The 21,443-nt window shown below is 49.0% G+C and overlaps 1 protein-coding gene across 1 annotated transcript in view; it reads left to right on the forward strand.

The window, feature by feature from the left end:
- Window positions 1-8,683: 8,683 nt before the first annotated feature.
- The window catches only part of LOC137652273 (dihydrolipoyl dehydrogenase, mitochondrial), a 94,849-nt gene continuing 82,089 nt past the window's right edge, over window positions 8,684-21,443 (forward strand). The window contains exon 1 of the mRNA XM_068385564.1: window positions 8,684-8,835. Coding sequence (XP_068241665.1) covers window positions 8,791-8,835 — 45 coding nt within the window. The 5' untranslated portion in view covers window positions 8,684-8,790. The remainder of the gene's footprint in view (window positions 8,836-21,443) is intronic.

Here is a 21,443-nt window from a genome sequence, read left to right on the forward strand (position 1 = left end):
ATTAATGCCAGAAGAAATTAGCTTACACCAAAGAGATGATCTATCCACCAAATCAAATGTGTTTTTGTAATCTACAAAATGCCAGCACCCTTTAAGTAGGCAGTAAGGCGATCATTTAAACAAGCTGTAAAGAGTTTACCAACACAACTTAATAGTGTAATGCCACGATAGTTATCTGGGTCATCAATAGAACCTTTCCTTTTATACAGAGGTATGATCATACCTATCACCAGTCAGATGGCACTATTCTGGTTGTTAGTAAAATATTAAACATCTTAACTACTGATGGAGTACCTGCAGTAAGATATGTTTTCCCATGGCGGGCAGGCGCCAAGTGAGTGGCACTGTGCCGGTTGCAGAGAGCAACCGGATGAGTCTGTATCTGAGGACGCATTAAACTACATGTCTCCAGCATCGTGTATCTCTTGTCCTATCTTGACATCCAATATGGCGCAGTGAGTAGGATGGACAAACGCGACCCTCACCATGCCCTTCCAGCGCCGCTCAATGCAGTCCACCCCAAGGGCCGCACGCCCTGTTGTCCCCCGTGGACTTGTCCCTGCCCTGCAAGAAGCCAGGCAAGCCATGGCGGCACAGCAACATATGATCAACGCTCTCCGTGACCGGCTTGCGACACATGCTACCCCTGCACCTCGTGTCCCCGCGTCTGCAGCCCCGGAGAAGTGCGAAATTGAGCTGAAGCCCGCTGCATTCAGGTCCTGGAGGAGGTCGATGGAATGCTGGATCGAACTGTGCAGACTACCGCCCCACGAGGTCGTCCACCACATCAGGCTATACTGCACACCCCCTCTGCAACGGGCGCTAGATGCCAGATTCACATCACAGGAATGGGGCAACCTCACCGCTACGGAAGCCATGGACTTTATTCGCGATATTGTGTTGCGTTCTACAAATCGTGCCGTGTTATGGTCGGAGTTTTTTAACGCGGTACAAGGCCCAGGAGAAAGTGTCAGTGATTATTTTTTAAAGTGTTCTCAGAAGGCCACCGATTGCAATTTCCAGTGCCCTCAGTGTCAGTGTAATCTGGCTGAATATATGTTATTACCCAAGTTAATGGTGGGCCTAAGCGATGAGGCTATGCGCCGCCATGTATACCAGTGTAGCAATGATATCAATAGTGTTAGTGCCCTTAGGGCCAAGTGCTGTGCATATGAGGCGGCCCGCGTCGACGCCGCTGCTCGCCAATGCAACTGGAGGGAATCTGCTTGTGCAGCTGGCAGCGAAACACCCGAGGCAGATCATCCAAGTGCAACCGTCGCTGGCACAGGCAGGGGTCCCCCACCCCCTTCCTGCGGGAACTGCAGTGGGCGCCATGCCCCTGGTAGAGCTTCATGCCCCGCTAAATCCGTCTTATGCAACGGGTGCCACAAGCAGGGCCACTATCACAGATGCTGCAGGAAGTCACAGGCAAAATCGGCAGGATCCCCGACGGATGTGTCTAGTGCTACGTCTAGTGCTGTGCTTGTTGCAGGCGCCAACCTTGCCCGCCACCCAGTAGTGGAGGTGACAGTCGTGCACAACGATACGGGAGTACGAGTGCCAGTCACCGCCGTGGCGGACACTGGGGCACAGGTATGTGTGGCCGGGCCCTCCTTGCTATCGCACCTCCAAGTCTGCCCAGCAGCTCTCACACCCCGGGCCGGTTTGCGGGATGTGGCAAACCTTCCCCTGAAGTGCCTTGGATCTGCCGTGTGCCACGTCACCCTGCAAGGTCGCACCACGGAGCAGGACGTGTACTTCGTGCAGTCGGCAAAACACCTCTTTCTGTCGTTGAACGCTTGCAAGGATTTAACGCTGATACCCAAGGAGTTCCCCTATCCCTCCCCCGCGGTGGCACACGTGAGCCTGTTCGATGGCACAGCCAGGCGGGCCGCCCAGGTACCACCCCGACCTGCCGAGGTGCCCATGCCACCCCAGGAGGAACATGCGGCCAGGTTGGAAGCCTGGCTCCTACAACATTTCGCTACGACGACTTTCAACACAGCCAGGAAACCACTACCAGTGATGCAGGGGAAACCGCACCGTATCCACCTGCTCCCAGGAACTACGCCTTACGCATGCCATACCCCAGCATCAGTGCCGAAACACTGGGAAGAGGAAGTGAAGGCCCAGCTCGAAGAAGATGCCGCCCGTGGCGTTATAGAACCGGTACCCGCTGGGCAGCCAACCGAATGGTGCGCCCGTATGGTGGTCGTCGCCAAGAAATCAGGACAGCCACGCCGTACAGTCGACTATCAGCGCCTCAACGCATCTTGCCTACGGGAGACACATCACACCCCTGCCCCATTCGACAAGGTGTCCGGGGTTCCTAAGCACACGTTCAAGACCGTGGCGGACGCGTACTGGGGATACCACCAGGTGGAGTTAGACGAAGAAAGCCGCGATCTAACCACATTTATTACCCCCTGGGGAAGGTTTCGTTACCGTCGTACACCCATGGGGCACTGCTCCGCTGGCGATGCGTATACCAAACGGTTTGACGACGCCATCCAGGATATCCAGAGGAAATACAAGTGCGTGGACGACACCTTACTCTACGACGACAACATCGAAGGGGCCTTCTGGCATGCCTACGACTTCCTCGAAACATGCGCAGCCAAGGGTATCACGCTTAAGCCGGAGAAATTCCAATTCGCCAGAAGGGAAGTAGACTTCGTGGGCTTCAACCTGGGCTGGGAGGCCTACAAGCCAACAGAGGAACGTTTGGCGGCCATCAAGAACTTCCCGATGCCACGTCAGCCCTCTATCACCGACATAAGGGCTTGGTACGGATTTGTCAACCAGCTGGCGCCATTCCTCGCAACAGCCCCTATCATGAATCCGTTCAGGGAGCTCCTCAAAAAACCAACGGGGAAGGCAGTGTACTGGGACGAGGCACTCCGCACCAAATTTCATCACGCCCAAGATATGATATGCCAACTAGCGAAGGACGGACTGGCCTACTACGACAGGAGCCGCCCCACAGCAGCGATCACCGACTGGAGTAAAGAAGGCATAGGGTTCGTCATCCTTCAACAGTACTGCTCATGCAGCTCCGCCAATACGCCCTTTTGCTGCACGGGTGGGTGGCGCCTGGCACTATGCGGCAGCCGCCATCTCACCGCCGCTGAAGCTGGCTACGCTGCCGTGGAAGGGGAGGCCCTTGCCGTAGCCTGGTGTCTCCAGAAGGCGAGGCTGTTCTTGCTGGGGTGCCCCAACCTCACCGTTGTGACGGACCACCGCCCGTTAACCAAGTTACTGGGGGATCGTGCCCTCACGGAAATCTCGAACCCCCGCCTTTTCAGGCTGAAGGAGAGAACTCTGCAGTACCGATTCAGGGTCAAGTACCTGCCAGGGAAGCGTAACAGCGCGGCGGACTTCCTGTCCCGATACCCCGCCTTAAAAGCCGATCCCAGCGCCTACGACATGGACCTCGACGAAGACCTCACCGACACCATGGCGGCCGCCGTCGTGGCAGCAGTGGAGCACGACAGCTGTGTCGTGGACGAGGCGAGAGTTAGGCACGCCGCTACCATCGACCCCGTGTACCAGCTGCTCACGGCCAGAGTCCTGGCCGGGAACTGGGCTGATAGGAAGTCCCAGGAAATTGCGTGCCTTCGGCCCTTTTACAGTGTCAGGGAGAGGCTGGCCGTTATCCAAGACTTGGTGACATATACGTTCGAACAGGGCAACGTTCGCCTAGTTATCCCGGAGCCTCTCCGTCAGCAGGTGGCTGCCAACCTACACGCGGGGCACCAAGGCCTGGACTCGATGCAACGACGAGCGCGCCAGACGGTATACTGGCCTGGACTCGAGGGGGACCTGCAGTATCACCGATCCTCGTGTGAAGAATGCGATGTACACGCACCATCTCAGGCCGCGGAGGAACTCATTATCACACCGCCCCCAGAGTACCCCTTCCAGATGACGGTTGCAGATATGTTTCAGCACGACGGACACTCGTACATGGCCTACGCAGACAGGCTCACAGGGTGGCTGGAGCTGGCCCACTTCCCCCACGGAACCTCCTCCTCCCACATCAAGACTCAGCTACGTCGCTACTTCGCCAGATGGGGGGCCCCGGAGCAAATTTCCACGGACGGTGGCACCAATCTGGCAAGTGAGGAAATGGGGGAATTTTTCAAGTTATGGGGCGTGTCTGTGCGTCTGTCATCCGCCCAGTACCCGCAGTCCAATGGCAGGGCAGAGGCCGCAGTCAAGATCGGGAAGCGGATAATAATGGCGAACACGGGCAGCAGCGGCACCCTCGACACGGACAAGTCCTCTATGGCTATCCTGCAGTACCTCAACACCCCCCTCCGCGGAATAAACAGGTCACCCGCCCAGATGGCAGCGGGCAGGCAGCTCCGAGATGGCGTACCTACGGCTCGCTGGCACCTCACGGTAGACAAACACTGGGGGGCAACCTTACGGCAGAGAGAACGTCAGATGGCCGACAGTGGTGCTGCCCTCACCAGGACTGGACCGTCCAGAAAGCTTCCAGCCATCAACCCGGGATCCCAAGTACGAGTGCAAAATCAGGCCACTAAGCTGTGGGACCGCACCGGTACCGTAGCGGAAACGCTCCCATACCGACAGTACCTAGTCAAGGTAGACGGCAGCGGGCGCCTCTCCCTCCGCAACAGGAAGCACCTGCGTCTCACATCATCGGGGCCCCAGCCTAGGCAGGCCACACCCGCTACGCATCCAGCCACGCCCACGCCCGAGCAGCTACCAGGCAGTCACCCCACGCCCAGCCCACATGCAGCACGGAAGCCACGCCCATCACGGTGCACTAGAAGGCCTGCGTGGATGGATGACTACATGTGATCATCGTACATTACAGCGGCACCTGCATACATTTTTTTTTCTTTCTGTCTTTTATTGCTTTTGCTTTTCATATTATTCTATGAACATGTATTACCCGCACATTGTATTCTGCATTCCTGACAGCTATGTACCTGTCTTCCTATTCTTGCACATGCACCCAATTTAATCCATGTATATCCATGCATTATTTTTTATCATTGCCTCTCCATGTATACCCATGTATTAATCTCGGGGGGGATGATGGAGTACCTGCAGTAAGATATGTTTTCCCATGGCGGGCAGGCGCCAAGTGAGTGGCACTGTGCCGGTTGCAGAGAGCAACCGGATGAGTCTGTATCTGAGGACGCATTAAACTACATGTCTCCAGCATCGTGTATCTCTTGTCCTATCTTGACATCCAATAACTACAATATTTATGACAGACTCAGGACAATTCTTAAGGTATTCATTCAGGATACTGTCAATTCCCCATGCTTTATTGTTCTTCAATTTACTAATTGATCGTTTTACTTCTAGGGTGGTAAATAGCCTATTGTTGAGTTCATTATTAGAGTGATTAATGGTTCTGGGATCAAAGGAACTATTTTCCTTGGGTTTTTGACTGAAATTTTTAAGATATTGCATGAGAGTGTTCATTGTAATTTTACCTATTTTTTCTTGTTGTTGGTTAGCATTAGATAAGATATCCCAGTAAATTCTTGGGTTAGAACTTTTAAGGTTCCTCAAATTTTCTTGAAATTTACGGTTGTACCCCTAAAGGACTTTGTTTATGAACCTTTTGTATTCCTTGTATTTATTTCTAAGTTCAGCTCACATTTCACCAGTTTTAATTTTCCTGAGCTTATTTTTTATCCTCATATATTCACCTATTTTAGCTTTACAATCAGAGTCAAACCAGGGTTTATTTTTTGAGTTGTGGTTTTGTTGGGGCCTTTTGCAATAGGGATTTTGTTTTTTACACATACATAGTTTTCTTGCAGGCTCCAGGTATAGATTACAAAGTTCTTTAGCTATGTCGTCAATTTCGACCTGTGTTGCTGATTACATTTGGTTCTCAAGTAGATACTGCTTTGGGAAAGATCTCTACTCTGTTCAAGCTCATTTGCATCAACAGATTGGTTTATATTGACATAAGAGTTGTTATTTTTAGCAGTTAGGGTTACAGAGATTGAGCTCCAAAGTTATCTGTTATTTTGCGTAAGTTAGCAAGAACAGGAACTTTTAGCACTTGTTTGAGAATTGGTAATGTTTAATGCACAATGTAAATGTGTTTGTGGTAGCTCAAGTCAACTGATTACCACCCAATTTCCATAACTCCCATATTATCTAAAGTTTTTGAACGTCTTTTAGCAAAACGTCTTATTAGGTTTTCTGAAGGTAATCAGCTGTTCCCTAGTTTGCAATTTGATTTTCGTAAAGGCATTGGAGCATGTGATACCCTTCTTACAATCTCCTATGCTGTACAGAAATACCTCGATTGTGGTCAGGAAGTTCGTTTGATTGACTTTGATTTTAGTGCTGCCTTTGTCCATGTTATTCATGAGGCCCTTGTTTTCAAACTCAAACAGTTGGGAGTGGGTAGGTCTATTCTTAGCATCATTACTGAATTTTTAAGTAAGAGTTGTTGTTGATGGGCACCATAGTGAGTGTAGGGATGTGATATCTGGTGTTCCTCAGAATAGTGTTCTTGGCCTATTACTTTTCATACTATATACACATGACATGTGGTTTGGCCTAGAAAACAATCTTATTGCAAATGCAGATGATGCTACTCTCTTTGCATCAATTCTATCTCCTGAATGTAGATCTTGGGTTGCTGAATCTCTTAATGGAGATCTAGTTAAAATTAACGCATGGTGAAAATTATGGGATACGCAGTTGAATCCTAACAAAACTCAAAGTATGATTGTAAGTAGGTTAAAGACAGTGGCTCCTCATCTGGATCTCAGCATTAATGATTTTTCTTTAACTTTGTATGATTCTTTTTAATTTTAGGTGTGATTCTCGACAGCAAATTTACTTTTGAGAAAGACATTAGTTATATGTCTTCTTCAATTCCTAAAAAAGGCTTATTGAATCAATATATATATATATATATATATATATATATATATATATATATATATATATATATATATATATATATATATATATATATATATATATATATATATATATATATATATATATATATATAGGCATTCAACAGCATTTCACACTGCGTATTGCTCACTTATTGTCAAATCCATATTATCGAAGCACTTAGGAAACAAGAAAGTCTCTAGTTTCCTCGATCTTGTAGCTGATGGGAGAGTTGCCACTCATTAAATGTCTGGTTTTGGGATCCTGTAAAACACAACTCACCTTGTACCTGCCGACTAATATAAGCAACTTAATCCAATTTAAACAGGGATTAAGAGGACATTAATTTGTTTGTGTAAATAGACTAAGTGGAGTCGAATGAAAACCAGAAATCCAGGTATTGAGTTTCAACTTCATTATTGTAGGCCAATAACACGGAAATATAATGAGATAGCTGGAAATGGTTTATTCATAAAATTGAGTATATACAAGTTTTGAGTTTATTAGGGGCTTAACCTTACTAGGCTACCTATAATTTACACCCACCTACTAATTTTAGTTAGATCTTTTAGAGATTCAGTAACCTAGTAGGTCTACACCTATACCAACATTTTCATGAAATGTTTTCAGTGTTTCGTTATATACCATGTTGGTCATTGTTTTAATAAACATGTTTAATCAATATCGTTAATGGGGTACCCTTTCTGTAACACCCATGTCTAACGACCTGTTAGACGATGGTTCAAGGTTCGCTCAGACTCAAGAGTTTCTTGTAGTGTCTAGAATCTCATCATCCTTGTCAGCTAGGTATGGGGAACCTACAGGTCTATCTGCTGAATCATCAACAGCCATTGCCTGTCCCTCCCTGGTCCTTGCTTGATGGAGAGGCCCCGGTGGTGCTGATCAGCCTTCAGACTAGGACATTATCACTGTCCCTTATTCTCTGTCATTCACAAACGACCTATAACTGTATATGACACTCCATTTTATGTGGCATTTTTAGTATCAGAATACAGTACATTCATACCAAATAATAAAAATTATGTAATTTTTACTATCTCAACTTAACATTAGTGGACGTAACACGCACATGCTAAAAATCTTTCAGTTGAAAATATCCTGAATTCAATCCTATATACGGTGGCCATTTGATGTCTATAAGGCAAGAATAAGAGGAATTAATATAGTAGTTATATTGGTATCTAAGAATTTTGATGAAATAAACGAAACGATAGAACGACATTGAATTTTCAACAAACTAAGGTGCTCGAAATTATGGATAAAGTGCCTTAAAATAACTTATTAATGAAAACTATAGAAAAATAACACTGTGACATGAAACTTAAAATCATTCAATAACATTTGGCTGTTTCCGGTGACCCCATGTCATATAAATCGTGAAGACATGACTGTCACTTGTAGCCTATCTATTTTTTTTAGTCAAGTATCTCTTTTACACATTTTACAATATATCTTCATAAGCCCCAAATGTAGCCTAGTTTTCGTTTTCTAAGTAGCTTAAGATAATACAGATCAGGGTCGAGAGGGTAAATATAAAAACGAAACATGAGAAAAAGCATATTGTTGCCAAAGAAATAAAGGTTTCATTTTACTAATAACGTTATATAAAAACCCTCGAGTACTTTTCATATTTTCCCTCATTTTCATTTTAAAAGCAGATAATAGTCTAAATTATGATTATGAAATATTTATCTATATCCATGAATTATTGTTACATAATATATTATGGAATTAAATCAAATTGCATAATTTAGTACTATTATGATCACATGATGGATGTTGACTGCCTCTGTTATATTTGGGCTCTGAAGGGAACCGACGACGAAACAGCTGACTGACGGACATATATTCACCAAAATGATGCAAACCACAGTATGGACTCGATTATCTCATGCTGCCAAGGTAATTGCAATAACCAACAATTCAGAATTATTTAAAATAAAGATAATTAATAAATAAGTACTTGTGAAGCAACGTTAGATACTTTGGCTCAATCGTAGGCCGGTGGGTAACTAATAATTTACCCAGGTAATACCTTCTGTGGTTACAGGTGTTGAAGGTTGTCAATTTATTGATTTTAAAACATAACGTAGTATAGACTTAACCTTTATTGAAGTGTATATTGTCAGTTTGACAATATACAGTAGCCAAGCGTGCCGGTTTTGGTTAGCCTAAACAAGTTTTTACTAGATTGTATTTGGGTAGTTGATTGCTTATCTAGGGCCCCAATTTCCTTTTTGATTAGTTTATTTCACTCTTATTAAAGTTTTTCACCAGGAATTTATACCCCATTTATTCGATTGTTTATTGTTTTACATATTTTTACAATTAATGCTAGTGAACTAATTTGTGGAACATTGCAAACTAGCAGTAGAGTTAGGTTAGGTGGTGTTGGAGAGTTATGTTAAATTTGGCCATATCTCTCTGGTTTAATAAATTGCAATTGAACTTTCCTATTTTATGGATGGGATAACTGTCTGATAATCTGCAAAGGCTACTTTAAGGGGATTTTTTAGGAAACCATGAATCCTTGGAGTCTTTGTAGCTCATTGGGACAAACAGAAAAAAAAACATTATACAAGGGAAATAGGGTAAATATATGGTACTCTAATTTCAAGCCAAATACACGAACCATATATTTTTCTTGCTCATTATTGTGTGTTTTATCCATTTCTGAGCTTGAATATTTGGGAAATCCACCCGTTCTTGAGTTTTCCTACTTGCCCCCTAATGAAAACAATAATGGGGAGTCAAAGTGGGAAACATGGGTTTTGGGTGGGGAAAACTAAAAACTAAGTGATTTGCATCAATATTAATGGTCAGAAATTCAAAATAAACACAAGTTAACCAATTGGAAAAATATGTGGTTCATGTAAGTGGCTGGATATTAAAGTATAATGATCTATTATTCACATCACATCTCTTATGGTTTTGCTCCAGTGTGACTCGCTATGCTCGCAAAATAAACATAATTTCACTGTTCTGTTCTGGTAACCAGTACATCAATGTGCTGCACACACCATTCATTTAGGTCATTATTTTGTGGATTTTTTTTATTTCAGATAAACAACAATAGCTATACAGTATACTGAACGGAGAGCGTTTGGTTAATATGATACTTTAATTACTAGCGAAAATGGAATTCGCTATAAGAAATGAACTATTGCTGGCTAGTGAAACATTTTTCTCTATACAGTATGTTTAATAGGGGCTCGGTCATTAATAACTTTCATATCGCTTGATTAAAATGTGAAAGCTAATTCTTACCTTAACTCCATTGTTTATATTTGGGAGACTGATGGTGAGGTATTGCACATGTGTTGCTGGCTTTTGATTTTGCCAGCTGTTCAGATTTTGTATGACGTAATCATTACCTGGTTATTTTAACCAATTACAGCTTCCAAATATTTATTCACAAGTTCCCATTTTTTCACCCACCATCACATAAAGATATCTCCAAGAGGGAAGTACAATCTATTTATAAATTTATTGTAATTTCAACTATGTCGGCAATTAATTACGATGAAAACATTCTTTCATTGCATAGCTGTTGTTGTTTGTGGAAGTAAAAAAAACCCTGAAATAATGATCCACAGGGCTTACTAACACAGCTCAACATGTGCTGCTTGTCAGAATATAGGAGCAGTGATGAAATGTTAATTTTGTGAGCATAATGAGCCACGGTGGAGGAAAAACCATTATAATGACAGTAATTGAATCATAGATAATTATGATACTTTAATTTTCAGCCACTTACATGAACCATATATTTTTCTATCCGTTTATCTTGTGTTTATTCTGCATTTCCTACCAATATTATCACTGCAAATCACTTGTTGTTGGCATTTTCCCACCCAAAAACACAGATTCCACAATGGGGTCCCCCATAATTGTCTTTATATAAAGGGGTCTAAAAATTCATAAACAGAGGTGGTTTGCCCCGATAATCATGGTCAGAAATGCATAAAACACATTATAGAGAGTAGGAAAAATTTAAAAATAAAATGTACTTCCTTTTTGGAAATCTTTTTTGATGGTAGTCATGCTGAAACTGAAGGGAAAGGTGGAAAAAATGGCTGTTGCAAAACAGTATCTGCGAACTTGTGCATAAATACTTGGAAGCTCTTAATTGGTTAAAAAAACTTGCTTATGAGTACATCTTTGCAAAAACACAGAAAGCACTTGAAACCAACATATGCGCAATAATTCATGAGTCTTATAGGTAAACAAATGGACTTGATTCCAAAATAGTGTTCATATTTTAATTGATCGATACCTAACTTACTGTGTCCCAGCCCCATTAATCATAAAGAAAAAATGCCAAAGTATCCAGCATCCATCCATTTTTTTATATCAAATACCAATTTCTCCAGAAATTAATTTATCATATATTATTAACATTACCCTGAGCCCTGTAAATAATACCCACCTGATCTACCTTGACATTCAAAATTTTACATGATATAGTTTGTTGATGATAGGCCTATGTCCCTACTGTAAGTATTTCTATTAAGGAATAAATGAAAGAGGTCAACATTGCAGCGTTAAGTAGGCTATTGGGATCACGGTTTGTTGATATTTAGTGATCAAGGGCTTCTTGGGCAAGTTTCGTAATTTTCCCAGTCATCCCCTTGTTACATGTAATTGTACTACAGTCTAATCCACAGGAAGTTGGCCTTCCTTGGACATGCTGTTGCTCCATCGGCGGAAAAAATGTTTTTGTCGCTTTCAGGACATCAAAGGTTACTCCTGTAGTGGTTTCCTGACCCCTGCTGCACCTGTGGAGGGTGCTGAAAGGTGTTGCACCTGCTGGTGGTGTCTATGCTGCTTTTGGTGAAGCTTTGGGGCCTGGTGCAGTCTATACTGCTTTTGACGAAGTAAAGCCCCTGGAGCCTCATTTTTAATGAGAGCATCATTGCTTGTTTCCAAGACCCTGACCCCAAAGAAAGCTGGCAAGAAGAACCCTTTGCACTTCTCTTCTAGTTCTTCCTCCTCTCTCTCATTTTCCTCATATTCTTAGGACACTGCTACACACACACACTCTCTCTCTCTCTCTCTCTCTCTCTCTCTCTCTCTCTCTCTCTCTCTCTCTCTCTCTCTCTCTCTCTCTCTCTCTCTCCTCTCTCTCTCTCTCTCTCTCTCTCTCTCTCTCTCTCTCTCTCTCTCTCTCTCTCTCTCCTCTCTCTCTCCTCCTCTCTCTCCTCTCTCTCTCTCTCTCTCTCTCTCTCTCTCTCTCTCTCTCTCTCTCTCTCTCTCTCTCTCTCTCTCTCTCTCTCTCTCTCTCTCTCTCAGATTTTTAGGACATTGTTACTTCTATGGAGAAATCAAAACTATCAAAGAAGTCTAGAAATTCCTATCGACTGGTGACGTTAGGACATTGCTACTTCTATGGAGAAATCGAAACTATCAAAGAAGTCTAGAAATTCCTACCGACTGGAGACGTTTAAGACTCCAACTGTCTCTCCCCACTTCTGTGAGAGAGATATGGTGTGGTACAGTACCAAGAACGAACTCGGTCAGGGAAGGTTTCTCGATATGTGATACAAAAGTTTACTCACCCGTTTTTCTGGTGCTTGATCTTGTACTGAAATGAGCACCCGCATTGTCGGTCGGGAGGAAGGGCTCAACCCTATTTCTCCTTTTCATAGGCGCTCGCCTGATCTCTCTTCTCGTACGCGAGAGATGGATGGTGGGTTATCAAGAACTGACCCAAACAGTGAATGTATTGTGGTACGTAGCACTGTGTTCAGTCTCATACTGGACCAAGCACTCCCACTGTTATTCAAATTTAAGGGTGCTGCTATCTGTAGAGCTCAGCCTCCTTGCATTTATGAGTAATGTGTTAAACATGGCCGGGAATAGGATCCTCGGGTACTATGTGATGAGTTACCTTGTGATCGTTGTGCTTGTGACTACTGTGTCACTGGTTATGTTCTCACGTCCTTGCACATGTATGAAACGAGATCCACTGTTGCTGATTCCTTCACCAGGTGGCCAGTCCATGCATTAGGAAATTTGCAAGCTCGCTCCTGACTGGAAACGGGAACAGCTAACCTTCCAGGACTGCTCTCGGGGCTCTCATTAGCGCCTAGATTTGCCTAGATTTTCCATGTCATACTTGGGATTAACATAAAGTAACTACATTTCATCCTTGGAGGAGTACTATAGTGTGTTTGTTCCGTAACTGGAATACAAACCACGCTATTTAATAGTGGTATTACTTTCGGCGTAGCTGAAATGACGAGCCATTAATTTTTAACGAGGGTTTACTACCCACACCGCTAGTTAGCGGGGATAGGGGAGAGTAGCTTGCTACCCCCCCCCTCTCACACACCTGTGCTTGAGCTCACTTTGCTCTCGGCTCAGATGGTGGTTGGACGTGTCCGCTCTCATCCTCGCCGTCATTTAGCAGCCATTTAATTGCTTTTGTCTTTTCTTTTTCTAGTTCTGTATATGTGAAGTTGGCCTCTGCGATCATGCGCACCTGCCCTGGGTTTCCCGACCGCCCCTGTGGAACATTCATGTCGGCGGTCGAGACTGATCCTCACGCCCTTTGTCCTTCTTGTAGGGGCCAACGGTGTGATAGCAACAACAGGTGTAGGGAGTGGTCTACCTCCTAGTGGGAGAGGTTTTCGCGACGATGGAAGAAGTCCAAACAGGATATTTCTCCTTCGAAGGTTTCTTCGAAAGGAGAAAAACCCAAGGCCTTTTCTTCCGTTGCCCAAACCTCCTCTGAAGCTCCCACTCGGTCGGTCTCTTTCGAGAGACCGTCGAGTGGTAGCGTAGACCGATGTACTGTATTGTTTTCCAACCTCGGGACTCGAGAGATGACGTTGCTTCCCCTAACAAAGCAGCTCCACCTCTCCCCCTGGGGGAGGATATGTCACTAACCTCCTTATTTCAGCTTTGGTCCTCCTTGGGGCTTACGGGTTGCCCTCCAAGGAGGTTTTTCTTAACTATATCCGATTGGGTGCCGCTGTCAAGCAATCGTCGTCACCGTCAGAGGTTGATCCTCTGTCTCTTGTCGACGTTGTGGTGTCAGAGGTATCCAATGCGGTATCACCCATCACCTCTGCCTCTCCAAACTCTACGATAGCGGACAGCTTAGTTTCTCCCGTTCCTGTTCAACCTACGAGGGAGAAACAAAGTCCATCGTCAGTCTCTCCTGCTAGTGTTTCTTCCCCTTGGGGGAGTTCACTTACAGAGACTCCTCTTCAGATGACTGCAGAAGGTCAGCTTGCTGATCCAACGGCCCCCAGAGAGCGCATTCATTGGAAGGCTCGCCTTCCTCTTCGCCTTAGAGGCCTTCCTTCACCTGTTGTGAGGAGGCGCCTCTTTGGTTCAACATCTTCGATGCAGTCCACCGCAGAGGAGCCTCGAGACCAATCATCCATTACTGCTCCTGCATTGGTCCTGGACCTTTCTGCCGATCGTTCGCGATCTCCTTCGGTGGAAGGTCGTCCTTTTAAAGGACACGTCGACCTTCCATCCGACAGACGTGCCGACCTGCTGTCACCATTTCTACATGGTCCTAACTAGGCTCCACCTAAGCACGCTATCACGCGCCAACCACATACGCGCTACTCACCAACAAGACCTGACGAACGCTCCTTAGTAGCTCGTCAGGCCCTATCACTAAACCCTAACACAGGGCATCAAGGACGTATGTGCCAACACGCGCATACGCTCCAACAGGAGCATAGCTCCATCACGCGCTATGCGCGCCCTCATGCGCATATGCGCCCACGTTCTCCAGGTCTTGCCTGCGCGCCCTACGCTTACGCGCCAACACACTCCTACGCGCCCGCGCCCAGCTGCGCACCAACACTCACCTACGCGCCCAGCTGCGCACCATCAACTTCCTGCGCAATGGCGCTCTCCCCGCGCGCCATCAGTCTCCTGCCCGCGCAAATACGCGCCCAACATCCAACTCTACTGTGCGCCATGCTGCTCATCATCATACACGCCAGGAAAAACCTGCGCGCCAACGATCTACTGAGAGTAGTACTTCTGGGAAGTCAGCAATGCTGGCTTCTCCCATGCGCCAACCAGTACCATCGCGCCAGCGCTCACCTGCTCGCCAACCTTTTCCCGCGCGCGCCCTGCGCACGCTCGCCCATCCTCTCCAAAGGATGCGCGCCAACGTTCTCTCGGGCTCCCGTGCGCCCCACATGATTCAACTGCGCGCCCGCGCTAGGGATATTTCTCCTGCGCACGCGCACCCTACGGCTGGTATAGATGCGCGCAAACTCTCTCCTGCACGCCCGCGCACTCAATGTATTAATCCTGCGTAACCGCGCCCGCCAACAGTCCCGCACGTTCGCCCGCGCACCAACTGTCTCTCGTACGCGCGCGCGCTAACAGTCTCTCGCACGCGCGCCCGCAGTCTCCTGTGCATGAGCCCTGATATTCTCCCTCGCGCGAGCCCCGGTATTCTCCCTCGTGCGAGCCCCGGTATTCTCCCTCGTGTGAGCCCCGGTATTCTCCCTCGTGCGAGCCCCAATATTCTCCCTCGTGCGAGCCCCAATATTCTCCCTCGCGCGAGCCCCAATATTCTCCCTCGCGCGAGCCCCAATATTCTCCCTCGCGCGAGCCCCAATATTCTCCCTCGCGCGAGCCCCAATATTCTCCCTCGCGCGAGCCCCAATATTCTCCCTCGCGCGAGCCCCAATATTCTCCCTCGCGCGAGCCCCAATATTCTCCCTCGCGCGAGCCCCAATATTCTCCCTCGCGCGAGCCCCAATATTCTCCCTCGCGCGAGCCCCAATATTCTCCCTCGCGCGAGCCCCAATATTCTCCCTCGCGCGAGCCCCAATATTCTCCCTCGCGCGAGCCCCAATATTCTCCCTCGCGCGAGCCCCAATATTCTCCCTCGCGCGAGCCCCAATATTCTCCCTCGCGCGAGCCCCAATATTCTCCCTCGCGCGAGCCCCAATATTCTCCCTCGCGCGAGCCCCAATATTCTCCCTCGCGCGAGCCCCAATATTCTCCCTCGCGCGAGCCCCAATATTCTCCCTCGCGCGAGCCCCAATATTCTCCCTCGCGCGAGCCCCAATATTCTCCCTCGCGCGAGCCCCAATATTCTCCCTCGCGCGAGCCCCAATATTCTCCCTCGCGCGAGCCCCAATATTCTCCCTCGCGCGAGCCCCAATATTCTCCCTCGCGCGAGCCCCAATATTCTCCCTCGCGCGAGCCCCAATATTCTCCCTCGCGCGAGCCCCAATATTCTCCCTCGCGCGAGCCCCAATATTCTCCCTCGCGCGAGCCCCAATATTCTCCCTCGCGCGAGCCCCAATATTCTCCCTCGCGCGAGCCCCAATATTCTCCCTCGCGCGAGCCCCAATATTCTCCCTCGCGCGAGCCCCAATATCCTCCCTCGCGCGAGCCCCAATATCCTCCCTCGCGCGAGCCCCAATATCCTCCCTCGCGCGAGCCCCAATATCCTCCCTCGCGCGAGCCCCAATATCCTCCCTCGCGCGAGCCCCAATATCCTCCCTCGCGCGAGCCCCAATATCCTCCCTCGCGCGAGCCCCAATATCCTCCCTCGCGCGAGCCCCAATATCCTCCCTCGCGCGAGCCCCAATATCCTCCCTCGCGCGAGCCCCAATATCCTCCCTCGCGCGAGCCCCAATATCCTCCCTCGCGCGAGCCCCAATATCCTCCCTCGCGCGAGCCCCAATATCCTCCCGCGCGCGAGCCCCAATATCCTCCCGCGCGCGAGCCTTCAATATCCTCCCGCGCGCGAGCCTTCAATATCCTCCCGCGCGCGAGCCTTCAATATCCTCCCGCGCGCGAGCCTTCAATATCCTCCCGCGCGCGAGCCTTCAATATCCTCCCGCGCGCGAGCCTTCAATATCCTCCCGCGCGCGAGCCTTCAATATCCTCCCGCGCGCGAGCCTTCAATATCCTCCCGCGCGCGAGCCTTCAATATCCTCCCGCGCGCGAGCCTTCAATATCCTCCCGCGCGCGAGCCTTCAATATCCTCCCGCGCGCGAGCCTTCAATATCCTCCCGCGCGCGAGCCTTCAATATCCTCCCGCGCGCGAGCCTTCAATATCCTCCCGCGCGCGAGCCTTCAATATCCTCCCGCGCGCGAGCCTTCAATATCCTCCCGCGCGCGAGCCTTCAATATCCTCCCGCGCGCGAGCCTTCAATATCCTCCCGCGCGCGAGCCTTCAATATCCTCCCGCGCGCGAGCCTTCAATATCCTCCCGCGCGCGAGCCTTCAATATCCTCCCGCGCGCGAGCGTCAATATCCTCCCGCGCGCGAGCGTCAATATCCTCCCGCGCGCGAGCGTCAATATCCTCCCGCGCGCGAGCGTCAATATCCTCCCGCGCGCGAGCGTCAATATCCTCCCGCGCGCGAGCGTCAATATCCTCCCGCGCGCGAGCGTCAATATCCTCCCGCGCGCGAGCGTCAATATCCTCCCGCGCGCGAGCGTCAATATCCTCCCGCGCGCGAGCGTCAATATCCTCCCGCGCGCGAGCGTCAATATCCTCCCGCGCGCGAGCGTCAATATCCTCCCGCGCGCGAGCGTCAATATCCTCCCGCGCGCGAGCGTCAATATCCTCCCGCGCGCGAGCGTCAATATCCTCCCGCGCGCGAGCGTCAATATCCTCCCGCGCGCGAGCGTCAATATCCTCCCGCGCGCGAGCGTCAATATCCTCCCGCGCGCGAGCGTCATTATCCTCCCGCGCGCGAGCGTCATTATCCTCCCGCGCGCGAGCGTCATTATCCTCCCGCGCGCGAGCGTCATTATCCTCCCGCGCGCGAGCGTCATTATCCTCCCGCGCGCGAGCGTCATTATCCTCCCGCGCGCGAGCGTCAATATCCTCCCGCGCGCGAGCGTCAATATCCTCCCGCGCGCGAGCGTCATTATCCTCCCGCGCGCGAGCGTCAATATCCTCCCGTACGCGAGACTACTGAACTACGCATGGCAAGGTCGCCATCGCCTCATTCCCCTCCCCGCAAGCGCATACCACCGCTTATTGTAGGAGAAGGGAAACATCCAGAGGGATCCAGGATCCCAAAGCCACCACAGGCGAACCCACCAATGATGGGGACTCCTCCCAGGGATCCTTCAATCCCTGTCCCTTCCAGGGGTTTGTCTGACAGCGCATCTGTCAGCCAACAGCCCTGGTTCGGTGCACTGATCAGAGCCGTAACGCAGGCTTTCAAGCCTGTCCTCTCTGAATTGGGACACAGAACCATGGCTTCTTCTACCCCTTTGAAGAGAAAAAGAGGATTTTCAGACACGGTCACTTCCCCAAGGGCAAAACTGACTCCACGCAGACCTTCGAGGCAGGTTCCTTCTTTTCCTCAGACTGCTTCTCCTTCCATTTTGGACGAAGATTTCCCGTCCCCAAGGGAATTACGCGGAGAGACTTTCCCCCATCGCACCAATGGAGGAAACCTCTCCTCGCGCCGAGGGGTCTACTCAGTCGGGGATTGAAAGGAACATGCCACCCTCGTCAATGTTGGAGTCTTACATCCTTCCCAGGAAAGAATCTATGGACTCCAAAACATTGCCAAAGTCCTCTACTAGGACTAGGATGGAGCCAGCTAGCCACTCAGGGAATGTCCGCGACTCTCCCCAAGAAGAGCCTTTGGGATAGAAGGAGACTTCGCTGCAAGTCCTACAGCAGGAGGAGACCAGCAAGAGTCAGAACATGCATCTTGGCAAGTTCTGACTTGTGAGGGCTCTCAATGGGTTTTCCGACCCAGAGATCCCTCTTCGAGAGGGCAAGGACATGGTCTTGGACTGTGTCTTTGGTACTCAGAAACCCTCCAAGACCAGTGCAGCACTGCCCTGGTCTCAAGGGGTTAAGAGTACCAGGGACAAGATCTCACAACAGCTCTGAGATGTCCTCCTCCAACCGTTCCGGTGCCACCAACAAGCTCCTCCCACCTCCTCGCGTACATCAGAGGAGGTACTTCGAGATCCTTGAGGAGCCTTGTTTAGCTCTTCCTCTTCACCACTCGCTAGAAGAGCTAACTAGGGGAGTCCCTCTTGAGTGAGGCTCCAACCGGCAGGTCTCGTTCTCGGTATCCGAGATTCTCAACCAGGAGAAAGTTGCGAAGTGTGCCATGCAAGCCACTTCGTGGCTCGATATCTGGTTGGGGACCTTAGGTATCCTGATACGTTCTGAGGATTTCTCCAAAGAACGTACCAGGAAAGCTATGGAAACCTTCCTTCTCTCAGGTTCTCGCACGATTGAGTTTCTGGCCCACCAATTCTCGAACTTGTGGGCAAATACCATCCTGAAATGTCTTGATGCAGTAGCTGAGAGATTCCATCAGAAGGTCCCTAGCACCAAGATCAATAGACTCAGACATTCCTCCCTAGAGGGATCCGTCTTGTTCAAGCCTAAGGATGTGGAACATGCTGCTGAGAGGTGGAGGAAGTCTCATCAAGACTCCCTCTTTTATAGGGCTTTAACATCCAAGCCCTATAAGCCTCTAGCACTACAGCAGTCCCATCCAGTCAAGACCACTAAGACAACAACAGCAGCGAAGACCTTGGTGTCTAAGCCCTTTCCTGTCAAAAAAAGGAAAGGCAAAAAGTCCTCCAGGGGAGGCAAGAATCCTAGAGGGAGCAGCCGAGGCCGCAAACGCTAGGATAGGCAGTCCCCCTGCATGTCCACCAGTGGGGGAATGCCTACAAAGTTGCTCAAACAGGTGGAAGTAACTCTGGGCCGATTCCTGGACAATCTCCGTGATCAGTCTAGGATATCGCGTCCCGTTCATAACATCTCTACCTCTCCTGACGACGAATCCAGTGTCATTGAACTCCCTTGCCATGGGATCGGCATGAGGGCAAGCCCTTCAGGCAGAAGTCCAGACCCTGTTGAAGAAGGGCGCTCCCCAAGAGGTCCTCGACGGATCTCCAGGCTTCTTCAGTCAACTCTTTCTTGTAAATAAGGCGTCTGGAGGCTGGAGACCAGTCATCGACCTCTTGGCTCTGAACAAGTTTGTCAAACAAACTCCGTTCAGCATGGAGACGGCGGACACAGTCAGACTAGCAGTAAGACCGCAAGACTTCATGTGCACACTGGACCTAAAGGACGCGTACTTCCAGATCCCAGTCCATCCGTCCTCAAGGAAGTACTGTACTTAAGATTCAGCCTAGACAACAGAAAGTACCAGTTCAAGGTTCTGTGCTTCAGTCTCTCCACAGCACCACAAGTCTTCACCAGAGTGTTCACCCTAGTATCTTCTTGGGCACACAGAATTGGCATCCGTCTCCTCCGTTATCTGAACGACTGGTTAATCCTAGCAGACTCGGTGTCAACCCTTCTTCAACACCGAGACAAACTTCTGAGACTTTGCCAAGATCTGGGGATCATGGTAAATCTCGAGAAGTCTTCACTGCTTCCCACTCAAAGACTGATATACCTAGGCATGATTATAGACACCACTCTCCACAAAGCCTTCTCATCAGACAACGGGATAGCAAGGCTGAGAAGGTCGTAAGACCTTTTCTCAGACGAGAAGAACTTCCAGCCCAATCGTGGTTACGTCTCCTCGGTCCCCTTTCATCGCTGGCCCGTCTAGTTCCCAATGGTCGCCTCAGGATGAGATCCCTCCAGTGGCGACTTAAGTCCCGGTGGAATCAAGCGTACAACTCCCCGGACATCCAGATCCCCATGGGACCTGCAGAACTGATGGATCTCCAGTGGTGGGTGGCAGACGAGAACCTACGAAAAGGCGTGGATCTTCTCGTCCTCCCCCCGGATTTGATGCTGTTTCTGGACGCTTCAAAAAAGGGTGAGGGCCCCACGTGCTGCACCACACGATCTCAGGCCTCTGGTCAGAGTCAGAAAAGTACCTCCACATAAATCTCCTAGAGATGAAGGCTGTCTTTCTGACCCTTCAACTGTTCCACAGTACCTGGCAAGTCACTCTGTGGTGGTGATGAGCGACAACACCACAGTAGTGGCCTACATCAACAAACAAGGAGGTACTTTTTCGCAGCAACTACCCCATCTAGCAGTTGAGATACTGAGATGGGCCGAAATCCACTCGATACCACTATCGGCACGCTTCATTCCGGGCAAAAGGAATGTGCTCGCCTTAAACCTGAGCAGAGCATCTCAGATAGTGAGTACCGAGTGGTCTTTGGATCATCTAGTAGCCAACAAGGTCCTGACTTTGTGGGGTTCTCCGACTGTGGACCTCTTCGCAACGACCCTGAACTTCAGGCTCCCGCTGTACTGTTCCCCAGTCCCAGACCCCAAGGCTCTCTGGCAAGATGCTTTCCAACAACGGTGGGACAACATCGTCGTTTACGCCTTTCCCCCGTTCTGTCTGATGAGGAGGGTACTCAACAAGACCAGAACATCGGTCAATCTTTCAGTGACCCTCATAGCTCCGCTATGGCATCACGCAGAATGGTTCCCGGACCTTTTGCAACTCCTAACGGAGCCACCAAGAGAACTCCCTCCACGACACAATCTACTCAAACAACCACATGCCAACATCTTCCACAAAGCCGTAGGTTCACTACGGCT

Source organism: Palaemon carinicauda, chromosome 13 (genome assembly GCF_036898095.1).
Source record: "Palaemon carinicauda isolate YSFRI2023 chromosome 13, ASM3689809v2, whole genome shotgun sequence".
NCBI classification, from domain to species: Eukaryota; Metazoa; Arthropoda; class Malacostraca; order Decapoda; family Palaemonidae; genus Palaemon; species Palaemon carinicauda.